This window comes from Henckelia pumila, chromosome 4 (genome assembly GCF_033568475.1).
Source record: "Henckelia pumila isolate YLH828 chromosome 4, ASM3356847v2, whole genome shotgun sequence".
Taxonomy (NCBI): Eukaryota; Viridiplantae; Streptophyta; class Magnoliopsida; order Lamiales; family Gesneriaceae; genus Henckelia; species Henckelia pumila.
In genome coordinates, this window is record NC_133123.1 from 161,390,418 (window position 1) to 161,403,434 (window position 13,017).

Below are 13,017 nucleotides of genomic sequence, written 5' to 3' on the forward strand. Positions count from 1 at the left end.
ACTTAATTCTAATTTAATTCAATAAGTCCTAGAATATTTCGAAAGTAAGAAAACTTAGACTCTGGGAGTGGTTTGGAAAAGATGTCTACAGTTTGTTGCTCCGTTGATATGTGCTCCAGTCGAATATTCTTCTTGAGTGCATGATTACGGATAAAATGATGTCTAACTTCGATATGCTTTGTTCTTGAATGGAGGATGGGGTTTTAAGTGCTTGAAATTGTGTTGGTGTTGTCACAGAATATTGGTGAATCCTGTTCTTCAATTCCATAATCCCTCAACTGTTGTTGAATCCAAAGCAGTTGAGCACAGCAACTTCCTGCAGCTAAGTATTCAGCTTTTGTTGTAGAGGTTGCAATGAATGTTTGTTTCTTACTGCACCATGAGATCAGTCTATCCCCAAGGAATTGACATGATCCACTTGTACTTTTTCTATCCAGTTTACATCCAGCATAATTAGCATCTGAGTAGCCAACTAGATTGAAGGAGTTATGCTTAGCATACCACAGACCAACATTCTGAGTCCCTTTAAAATATCTTAGTATCTTTTTGCCAGCTACGAAGTGGGACTGTTTAGGATTTGACTGAAATCTGGCACATAAGCAAACTGCAAAAATAATGTTAGGTCTACTGGTTGTTAAATAAAGTAATGACCCTATTAGACCTCGATACATTGTTGCATCAACTGATATTCCCCCTTCGTATTTGTCAAGCTTAATCGATACGCCCATAGGAGTGGTTGCAATAGTGTTGTTCTCCATACCAAACCTTTTGATCAGTTCTTTGGTATACTTAGTTTGGCTTATGAATGTCCCATTTTCCATTTTACGAACTTGTAATCCAAGAAAAAAATTTAGTTCACCCATCATGCTCATCTCGAATTTTTCCTGCATTAGCTTTGAAAATCTTGTGCATAGTTTGGGGTTAGTTGACCCAAAGATAATATCATCAACATATATTTGAACTAATAGAGTGTGAACCTTTCGTGAATTTGAACAAGGTTTTATCAACTGTGCCTATTGTAAACTCGTGTTCAAGAAGGAATTTGGTTAAGGTGTCATACCAAGCTCTAGGAGCCTGTTTCAGTCCATAAAGAGCTTTGTTTAAATGATACACATGATCTGGGAATTGATTATTTGTGAACCCTGGTGGTTGTTCAACAAAGACTTCTTCTTGAAGTTTTCCATTCAGGAAAGCACTTTTAACGTCCATTTGATAAACTTTGAAGTTTTTGAATGAGGCATACGCAAGGAATATTCTTATGGCTTCCAGTCTAGCTACTGGTGCATAAGTTTCGTCATAGTCAATTTCTTCTTCTTGCCTGTATCCATGAGCTACTAATCTTGCCTTATTTCTAACCACAGTTCCTTCTTTATTAAGCTTGTTTCTAAAGACCCATCGAGTGCCAATAACTGATTGATGTGTTGGTCTTGGAACAAGATCCCAGACTGCGTTTTTAGTAAACTTATTTAACTTTTCTTGCATTGCCTCTATCCAACAGCTGTCAACCAATGCATCTTCAATATTATTAGGCTCTTCTTGGGATATAAAAGCTGCATGAAGAAGTTCTTTAATAATTTGTCCTCTAGTCCTTAGTGGTTCCGTAGGATTACCTATTACTGAACTGAGTGGATGCTTTTTGGACCATTTAAGTCTAGTATTAGGCTGATTTTCACTGATCACTTGTTCTTCTAGATCTTGATTGTTGTCTTGATCAAGATTTGTGTCTTCCAAGTGAGTGTGATGATCTCGAATCTCATGATGATGTTCTTCTATATTCTCAACTGTGTGGGTTTGATGAATATCAATTGGTTGATCAATGTTACGATCCTCAACTACTGAGTCCACTAGTTCAGGTTCAGGAGATTGAAGTGTTCTTACAGGTGGTGAAACTTCGTTTTCACTTTCATCCTGACTATCATTGTCTAACTGTATTTTCTGAAATAGATCTGAGAGTTGATGAATGTTAGTTGCAATATCATCAGTTAAATCTTCATCAAAAATAACATGAATTGATTCTTCAACATTTTGAGTTCTTTTGTTGAAGACTCTATATGCTTTGCTAATTGAGGAGTATCCTAGAAATATTCCCTCATCTGACTTTGCATCAAATGAAGTCAGATGACTTTTACCATTGTTGTGAATGTAGCATTTGCTCCGAAAAATTTTGAAATATGATACATTGAGTTGTCTGCCATTTCAGATCTCATATGGGGTTTTAAAAAATTTCTTGCGTATCATTGATCTGTTCTGAGTATAGCAAGCAGTGTTCATAGCTTCTGCGCAAAATCTTTGAGAAACTTTGGAGTCAGCCAACATGGTTCTCGCAGCTTCTTTAAGAGTACAATTTCTCCTTTCTGCAACACCATTTTGTTGTGGTGTTTTAGCTGCTGAGAGTTCATGTTTTATTCCATAATGTTCTAAAAAAGATGATAAAGTTTGATTGACAAATTCAGTTCCTCTATCACTTCTGATTCTGTCAATCTTACATTATTTTTCGTTAAAAAGTCTTTTAAAAATCTTGATTAGTTAGTTGAGAAGCAGTTTGATCTTTTGATTTTAAGAAAATGACCCAGGTAAAACGTGAGTAGTCATCAATGATGACAAGAGTATACTTCATTCCCCCTAAACTTGTTATTGGAATTGGACAAAATAAGTCCATGTGCAATAGTTCCAAGTATCGGGAGGATGAGTTATTGCCCTTATTTTTAAAAGATGACCTAACTTGCTTCCCAAATTGACAGGCTGAGCAAACTTTGTCTTTGAAAAACTCAATTTTAGGCAGACCTGTTACTAGCTCGAGCTTACTCAGACTGGAAATAGTTTTGAAGTTAAGGTAATTCAATCGCTTGTGCCAAATCCAGTTGCGCTTAGAATTGGAAGCTACGAGGCAAACTGGTTTGCTAGACTGAATGTTCCAGCATACTTTATATGTGTTTTCATATCTGTTTTCTGTCAAAATAATGTTACCAGAGGCATTTTTAACAATGCAGTTTAGCTTTTGAAATTCAACGGAATGCCCATAATCACACATTTGACTAATGCTGATTAAATTATATTTCAGATTATCAACCAATAGAATATCTTGAATGATAATGTTGTCGTGGATAATCTTATCCTTACCCACGGTCTTACCCTTTGAGTTGTCACCAAAAGTGATAGTGGGACCATGGTATTTAACGAGTTCAAACAGTAGTTTATCATTTCCAGTCATGTGTCTTGAACATCCACTATATAAGTACCATGATTCCTCCTCTTTTTTCTTTGTATTTGCTACCTGCATTCACAAGGTTGAATAACTTTTGGTACCCACATCTATTTGGGTCCACGAGGGATTAATCCTTTAGGAACCCAAACCTAGAATACTTTAATCAGTTTACCAGTTTCTGTGTTCCTATAGGTGTGTACTAAGTTAGATGCTCTAGATGATGGAGTGTGATGTGCTTGTGAAACTATATGTTGTTTGCCTTTTCCAGTGTCCTTGAAGTTTCTATATCGCTTTTGAACTGGACGTTGATTATGGTATTGACTTCTAATTCCTCTCATGGGATTAGGTTGATATGCATTAGTCCGTTTAGGACTTTTAGCAATCTCTACCTTAGTTTCATGAGGATTGAAGCCAATACCAAATCTTTTTCTATTCATCTGCTCTATTTGTTGCGAAATCATCAAGATAGATTTTTCATTTTCATTTTCCCTAACTTCTCGTACAAAGTTTATGTATTTTCCTTTGTACATGTTCAGTTTGGGTAGAGTACTTGATTCACCAGTTTCCACCGTCTTACCATATCCAAGACCAGTTTTGTCATGGAGAGGTCTTTGTGAATCATTCATTTCTATCAACAGGCTCGAAGATTTATTCCATGATCTTACTAATTCATCCATGTTATGTTTTTTGGTTGTAAGATTCATGATATCGATCTTGAGTTGTTCATTCTCAGTTCGGAGCACAGCAATCTCTGTTTCAAGACAGTTTATCTCAACTGATTGTTCCCAGGAGGGTTCAGTTGAGGTATTTTGCAGATCCTTTTGCTTGGCTCTGACTTCATCGAATGCTAAGGACAGTTGATGAAACGACCCTAACTACTTCTTATAATTAATTATTAAATAAAATACGGGTTTTCAAAAATTTTATAAAAAATTTCGGCATGACCTATTTGTTTAAGTGAAAACCCACCTGTCTCAGACAACAAACAAAATTAAATGAAAGAAATAAACGACCAACGACACAAGTAAACTAAACCGAGAAAAGAATGAGAACCCAAGGAAGAGATTCGAGATAACAAATATCCAAAAGTGTTTATAAATTTAATGTTTACATGCCCAAAACAATTCTAACTAAACATTACATATACATTTGACAAATAAACAAAACAGATGCTTCTTAACATAAAAATTCTAGTAACTATTCGGAAGACGAGCATAGGTCAGAGGGATGTGTCATGCCCGCATCGCAGTCCACTCGATAGTCTTGCCCCTCGATCTAAATGAAATACTCCTCACATGAAAACAATGAGTGTAGTGAGTCTAAAAAACTCAGCAAGAATATGGGGGGGGGGGGGGGATAACGAGTACTACGTAAATACAAGCACACGCAGATTTAAAGTAGCATATACTAAAAACACCTTTGTTTTGTGCCATTACTTTAAACAAAATAGACTTCTAAAATGAATGAACATGAATATAACATATGCATGGCTAAGTCATAAATAATCAATGTAACTACATAAACTGTACTGAAACATAGTCATAAATATTTGAACTTAGATCCTTGAATTGTGACTCTGTGATTTCGATCATGATCATGGCTGCAGTGCACTATGCCGCAAGGAAGTCAGGATTTCTCCCAACCCGTCTTGCCCATACTTGGTAAGGAAAGCTAGGATTTCTCTCGGCCCGTCCAAAACCATACTTGGTAAGGGAAGCTAGGATTTCTCCCAACCCGTCCAAACCCATAAATTTGGTAAGGGAAGCTAGAACGTCTCCCAGCCCGTCCAAACCCATACTTTCTATAGTCACAATCATCTCACTTTGTTCTTAAAAATATTTTCTTTCATACTTCAACATGGACTTAGCATGCATATGTAAATATGACGTAAATGTAAATATGTATCGATAATCATGCATATTACTCCCACATGGATGGTCGGGATGGTGATTTAGGAGCCAAACCAAAAAGGATGGAAAAAATCAACCCAACAATATCACTTACGATTAATTTGAGCGGTTTACCCATAAAATCTATAACTTACTCGATCCCTATCTAAAAAAGATTCCGCTCAAAACCACGAATCCACGACACTTATAACTAAGTAAAGAATTCATCCTCTGAATTTATTTCCTAAACGAGCAATTTAAAAAAATTTAAATTCCGGGCAGCAGCCTTATTGGTTTCAAAATTCTGTACCTAGTCAAACAAAAACTCTAGAACCCGACCGAAACTTATCCAAATTGATTCCCGCTTGAACCGACGTATTCCCAACATCCTAGACCATTTCCGAACCCGAGCCCTTACCCAAAACCCGAGTTTAAAACCCTGTCTCAAACAGCTTTCGGACAGCCCACCCCTTTGTCAAAAATTCTGCTCATGTCCCTAGTTATACATCCAATGAACAACTTATCTAAATGAATCCCATCTCCCAAGCTAGTGAACTAGGACCACGACCATCGCATTAGACTCACTATCACCATCAATCCAACCCCACAAACCTCCTAAACGTAGCAACTACAGTAGACCCTAGCCGACCTCAAAACCGAGCCATCCTTGCCCTAAAATTCGAACTCCCACCCATTCAACCTACAAATCGACTTCAAGCCTTCTTAGAAGCTACCATGTGAACTACATATCAACCATGGTAGCCCTAAATCACCATCCAACTCATCACCAAACACAACCGACCGAATCCAAGCAATTACACGGTTAACAACTTTCTGGAAATTTTGGCATCGCAAGAACATAATTTCTGGAAATTATAGAGAACTCAAGGCATAAACATAATCATATTTCCAGTTCATAACCATTCCAAAACTCATCAAACGATAAAATTTTTTCAGCAAAACAAACGAGAAGAAAATCTATTTCTGTGCAGTGCAATGACCGAAACAGGGCAGTACATGTGAGTGCATTTAAAAAAAAAAACATTTCCAGAGAGTACAATACACACAATATATATACTAATCTACAAGGGGAAAAGAAGAAGCATATCCTTGCCTATCGAAAAGAAGATCGAATGACAAGGAGCCCAAAGCCGAGAGAAAAATCGAAGCAGCAGGAGTGGACAGCTCAAGCTGGAATCCAAGCTGGAAGTGAAGCTTAGTCGCGCTTATGATCTCGGTCGGCTGCTAAGGGATGATTTTCCGAAAGGAAATGAAGATTAAAGATCTAAGGGAACAAGAAGAGAAGGATGCGTTGGTTTCTCCAAGAACAGGGGAGGCGGCGTCAAGTGTGAGTTTTGGGTGTGTGTGTGTGTGAGTCTAGGGTGAATTTAGAGTTTGTGGCTAGGATTAAATCTTGCATTCAAGTGTACGTGTAAGTAAACCTTAGAAAAATACAAGCTTAAAATTCTAATTTAAAATATTAAATTTGATTTTACTAGTCCGTAAATTAAAATATTAATTTTTGCAAAAGTTAAAAATAATAAATTCTAATGCGCGGGAAAAATATAACATTTAGCCAATTAGCAAAGAAAATATTTATAATTAAAATCAAAAATATTAAAGACTGATTTAGGCATGAAAATCCAAGAACTAAACACTTAAAATATTTTGATGTCACGCGACAAGTAAAATATTTAAATAACAAGCCGAGCGATTAAAATAGTTTGAATAAACTAGACTAACGTTTAAAAGAAATTTAAATAAATACACAAGTGAAAATAAAAACCTTTAAAATAATTTGGACAAATAAAAAAAAATATTTGAATAAACAAGTCTAAAACCTTTAAAATGATTTAGACAATTAGAAAGGATTTAAATAAATAAGCTAGACATTTAAAATAATTTAAAATAATTAATCGCTAAACTTAGGTTATTTTAAAATAAATAAATCGGACACTCGAAAATATTTAAATAAATAAACTAAACAGTTAAAATCATTTAAAATAATAAACTAAACAATTAAAATCATTTAAAAGAATAAACTTAAACAATTAAAATTAAAATCATTTAAATATGCTAGCTTAAACTTTTAAAATATTTAAAACAATTGAAATTTCACAATAAAATAAATTAGACAAATAAATTTAAACAATTAAAAACATTAATTAAATAGTCAGTAACATAAAAATCATTTGAATAAATAATAAAATATTTTATTAACACATAATTCACATAAATAATTTAAATCAATTAAACTTAAACTTAAAAATAATAATCATGATATTTATTTAATTTAATGTATGCGATTTAGTAAATAAGATTTTTGGTGCTACAATTCCTTCCCTCTTTAAATGAAATTTCGTTCTCGAAATTTAAGACTTACTAACTAGGTCCAGATACATTAGACCAGATCGGCACTAACTACTCTTACCTAGCACCTCCATGAGTCAACGCTAATAAGCTTTCGCTGCGCACTCTGATGCTTATCAACGCCTACAAAGCTAGGAGCTATAACTAACTCCCACTGCAAAGTAAATTTGCAAATTCCTATTTATCCTTAAATGATTGTAGTCTATAAGAAATTTCTAGTCATTGTTGTCATGTGACTGTGAGAGTTTTGATTCGCCACCAAAATTCCTACAATATCTGATGTCTGTCTTAGTTCAATAGCTTTAAATCCGGGATTGCAACTTCAATCAATAAATATCTGTAAAACCAATAAATTATTTATGTCGACCTTATCCATAACTTAAAAGCTTTCTAACAACGAAACTATGCTTAATATCTAACCACCAGTTAAACTTAACTCATATAATCTAGAACTTGAGCTCTTAAAAAAAATTCACGAGTCTACAAAATACTTTACAACTAAACACTAAACCTTACTAAATAAAAAGGCTAAAGGAAACTATACAACTCTACCTCGTTATACCTCAAAATAAGATATGAATCTGACTCATACTTCCCCGACATCGTTAAATAAAACCCATAATATATCACTAACAACTCTGCGCAAGCTCAAAGGATAGAACAAATTACCTATCTCCTCAACAATCGCATAAGGACCGACAAATCAAATTAATTTCCTTATATACCCAAGCCAATAGTATTATGGAACGTTGATACTTTCGGGAACAACTTAATAACCAAATTTGAAATCTTAGAGGCATACGTCACTTATTAACTTAACTTTGCTTAATGATCCTGGACTAAGCTCAATTCCCTTATTAGTTACTACAACCCTCTACGCTTCTAAGGATGATTAAAACTTTCTTAAACAGCAATTCTAGCTCAGCTAACCTTCAAGTCAAATTATACCACGAGCTATTATCCACTTATTGGATTAGACGGTCTCTAATTACCAAATAATTCTAACATATCACCTGAAGGCATACCTCAAATCTCTAGTTCAACTTGACAGCAAGTCTGAAAATCCAAAGAAATTCCCAAATTGTTATATGTACAACCTGAATTCGTATTTCAAGAACTTAATACCCAGTTAGACACCTTGAAGAGTTTGTAACTCGATCGCAAATGCTTACTCATTGATCCTCCAGTACCTTAGCATTTTGCCGATAGATAAATCTTTAGTTTATCCAAAAAAAATCCTAAATATTCTATTCGTCATTCTGTACCCATATCTGGTGCATTAGTCTTACCGGTTGACATTAACAAAATCCTAGAATGCTTATATAAAGTACTCAAAAGTCTATAGGGACAACTCTATTTCCCTATATCGCGACTGACCAGCCATTCAGCTTACCAAAAACATATGCTGACTCTTAACGATCCTATTTAAAATGGAACAACTCATTCAACTAATTCACTAACTAGAAATCTTCTCGCTAGAACTAGTTATAACTAGAAGTCGCCATTCTTTGGATCACAACAATTACTTAGGATTTTATTTAGCACTAACACTAATTTCCATCGGTCTAAACACTTACTATGTGGTTACGAGCCAAATTTTTACACAAGAAATCGAAATGATAGTTGAAACTATAATCCACCCAAGTCCCTGTCATGGTGGATCATGAAAAGAAATAAGCGTACAAGTAATGCCGCTTAATACAAAATGAAATAGTGCAAGCATTACCAACGAACAAGCTGAAATAAAAATCTAGATAAGTGAGAATAACTCACTCATAATTTAATTCTAGGGGTGAATGATTAACAATGGAGGCTCCATGAATAATGAATATGAGCCAACAAGTTACCAATCTTGTGATCGTTCATCCATGGGTAACAAAATCATGCTCAAACAATCAAAGCACAATTAAGGCAATCAGTGTGGCTTTAGTCGAGAGAAATTCACACAAGTTAATAATCAAGGAAAACAATGGTCCTAAGGCATAATCAGATGTCAACCACAAGATAAGTAGATCACAAAAATAAAGTCAAGGTGAATCTTACTCACACAACATGGGTGGCTCTAGAACCGAAGAAAAATTTTCAAGAAGTGTGAAACATTAACAAGATTTTACTAAAAGTTCAACCATTGTCAAAGTGGAAGAATTCAACGCTGATTAATGTCATACGAATCCATAAATTCTCAAAGGAAGTGCAAAGAAATTTTTGGATACTCAAAAGTATATGTTGCAACAGATTTTAGCACAAAAGAAGAAAAGAAAATAACGATCGGAATAATAGTTCTCATAATTGAAAGGCTCCTAGTAACCGACTCACTATTTCAAAAATCATATTTGCCCAAATAAACAAAGAAAAACTCAAACTATCCCTAAATAATATTAAACCAAGTTCGTAATTCAAGTCTTCACATGAGTTCGATGCACTAACATAACTGACAAACACAAATCTATAAATTTCTAAGAAAACTATGCACTTAGTTGCATCCGACTAGAATCTAATATAAGAAAATAACTTACAATAATAGCACACAATTAAAATATCCTAATATGCAGGTTTAATATTTCCCAACAAACTCCTACAATCTTATCAAAATTATTAGTACTACCTAATAACTCAAACAACAACCGCATACTGACCAAAACTGGAAAGAATATTGATACACCAACTCCGTTTAACTTGAAATCGCATGCTATAAAATAAACAGTCAAACAGTAAACTTTAAACTATAAAAGAAGTTTTAAACAAAAAAAATAAAATAAACACTAAACTACACACTTAATTAAATTAAACATCTAGTTTTGAAAATATTTTAAAAAAATGACATCAAAACATTCAAAGTATTAATTGAAGTACGACTAACATATAAAATTCATTAAACTTACACATACTCAAATAATTTAGGAGACTAGAGCTACCAATCTTAGCAAATAGCAATAATGAAAACTTAAATCTTACAGACTTTGAGGCGAGGTTTCTAGAGTTTCTTGCAATCGGCAGTAGGCACAACCCAACCAGAACCATGCTCTGATACCAACTAAAACGACCCTAACTACTTCTTATAATTAATGATTAAATAAAATACGAGTTTTTGAAAATTTTATAAAAAATTTCGGCATGACCTATTTGTTTAAGTGAAAACCCACCTGTCTCAGACAGCAAAAAAAATTAAATGAAAGAAATAAACGACCGACGACACAAGTAAACTAAACCGAGAAAAGAATGAGAACCCAAGAAAGAGATTCGAGATAACAAATATCCAAAATTGTTTATAAATCTAATGTTTACATGCCCAAAACAATTCTAACTAAACATTACATATACATTTGACAAATAAGCAAAATAGATGCTTCTTAACATAAAAATTCTAGTAACTATGCGGAAGACGAGCATAGGTCAGAAGGATGTGTCATGCCCGCGTCGCAGTCCACTCGATAGTCTTGCCCCTCGATCTAAATGAAATACTCCTCACCTGAAAACAATTAGTGTAGTGAGTCTAAAAAACTTAGCAAGAATATGGGGGGGGGGATAACGAGTACTACGTAAATACAAGCACACGCAGATTTAAAGTAGCATATACTAAAAATACCTTTGTTTTGTGCTCTTACTTTAAACAAAATAGACTTCTAAAATGAATAAACATGAATATAATATATGCATGGCTAAGTCATAAATAATCAATGTAGCTTCATAAACTGTACTGAAACATAGTCATAAATATTTGAACTTAGATCCTTGAATTGTGACTCTGTGATTTCGATCATGATCATGCATGGCTGCAGTGCACTATGCCGTAAGGAAGTCAGGATTTCTCCCAACCCGTCTTGCCCATACTTGGTAAGGGAAGCTAGGATTTCTCCCGGCCCCGTCCAAACCCATACTTGGTAAGGGAAGCTAGGATTTATCTCGGCCCGTCCAAACCCATAAATTTGGTAAGGGAAGCTAGAACGTCTCCCAGCCCGTCCAAACCCATACTTTCTATAGTCACAATCATCTCACTTTGTTCCTAAAAATATTTTCTTTCATACTTCAACATGGACTTAGCATGCATATGTAAATATGACTTAAATGTAAATATGTATCGATAATCATGCATATGACTCACACATGGATGGTCGGGATGATGATTTAGGAGCCAAACCAAAAAGAATGGAAAAATCAACCCAACAATAGCACTTACGATGAATTTGAGCGGTTTACTCATAAAATTTATAACTTACTCGATCCCTATCCAAAAAGGATTCCGCTCAAAACCACGACTCCACGACACTTAGAACTAAGTAAAGAAGTCATCTTCTGAATTTATTTCCTAAACGAGCAATTTACAAAAATTTAAATTCCGGGCAGCAGCCTTATTGGTTTCAAAATTCTGTACCTAGTCAAACAAAAACTCTAGAACCCAACCGAAACTTATCTGAATTGATTCCCGCTTGAACCGACGTATTCCCAACATCCTAGACCATTTCTAAACCCGAGCCCTTACCCAAAACCCGAGTTTAAAACCCTGTCTCAAACAGCTTTCGGACAGCCCGCCCCTTTGTCAAAAATTCTGCTCATGTCCCTAGTTATACATCCAATGAACAACTTATCTAAATGACTCCCATCTCCCAAGCTAGTGAACTAGGACCATGACCATCGCATTAGACTCACTATCTCCATCAATCCAACCCCACAAACCTCCTAAACGTAGCAACTACAATAGACCCTAGTCGACCTCAAAACCGAGCCATCCTTGCCCTCAAATTCGAACTCCCACCCATTCAACCTACAAATCGACTTCGAGCCTTCTTAGAAGCTACCATGTGAACTACATATCAAACATGATAGCCCTAAATCACCATCCAACTCATCACCAAACACAACCGACCGAATCCAAGCAATTACACGATTAACAACTTTCTGGAAATTTTGGCATCGCAAGAACATAATTTCTGGAAATTATCGAGAACTCAAGGCATAAACATAATCATATTTCCAGTTCATAACCATTCCAAAACTCATCAAACGATAAATTTTTTCCAGCAAAACAAACGATAAGAAAATCCATTTCTTGCAAGTGCAATGATCGAAACAGGGCAGTACGTGTGAGTGCATTTCAAAAAAAAAAACATTTCCAGAGAGTACAATACACACAATATATATACTAATCTAAAAGGGGAAAAGAAGAAGCATATCCTTGCCTATCAAAAAGAAGATCGAATGACAAGGAGCCCGAAGCCGAGAGAAAAATCGAAGCAACAGGAGTGGACAGCTCAAGCTGGAATCCAAGCTGGAAGTGAAGCTTAGTCGCGCTTATGATCTCGGTCGGCTGCTAAGGGATGATTTTCCGAAAGGAAATGAAGATTAAAGAGCTAAGGGAACAAGAAGGGAAGGATGCGATGGTTTCTCTAAGAACAGGGGAGGCAGCTTCAAGTGTGAGTTTTGGGTGTGTGTGTGTGTGAGTCTAGGGTGAATTTAGAGTTTGTGTGGATAGGATTAAATCTTGCATTCAAGTGTACATGTAGGTAAACCTTAGAAAAATGGATGTATTATGAAATTTAGGGGAAAAAAACTTTA

General features: G+C 35.1%; 1 protein-coding gene across 1 annotated transcript; it reads right to left on the reverse strand.

The window, feature by feature from the left end:
• Positions 1-203: 203 nt before the first annotated feature.
• On the reverse strand, positions 204-3,882 carry LOC140862244 (uncharacterized). Its single transcript, XM_073265249.1, has 6 exons — positions 3,364-3,882; positions 2,785-3,274; positions 1,219-2,093; positions 978-1,074; positions 670-829; positions 204-588 (listed from the first exon to the last, which is right to left on the reverse strand). Exons 1-6 carry the CDS (start codon positions 3,880-3,882, stop codon positions 204-206), a joined length of 2,526 nt encoding a protein of 841 aa, XP_073121350.1.
• Positions 3,883-13,017: the final 9,135 nt, after the last annotated feature.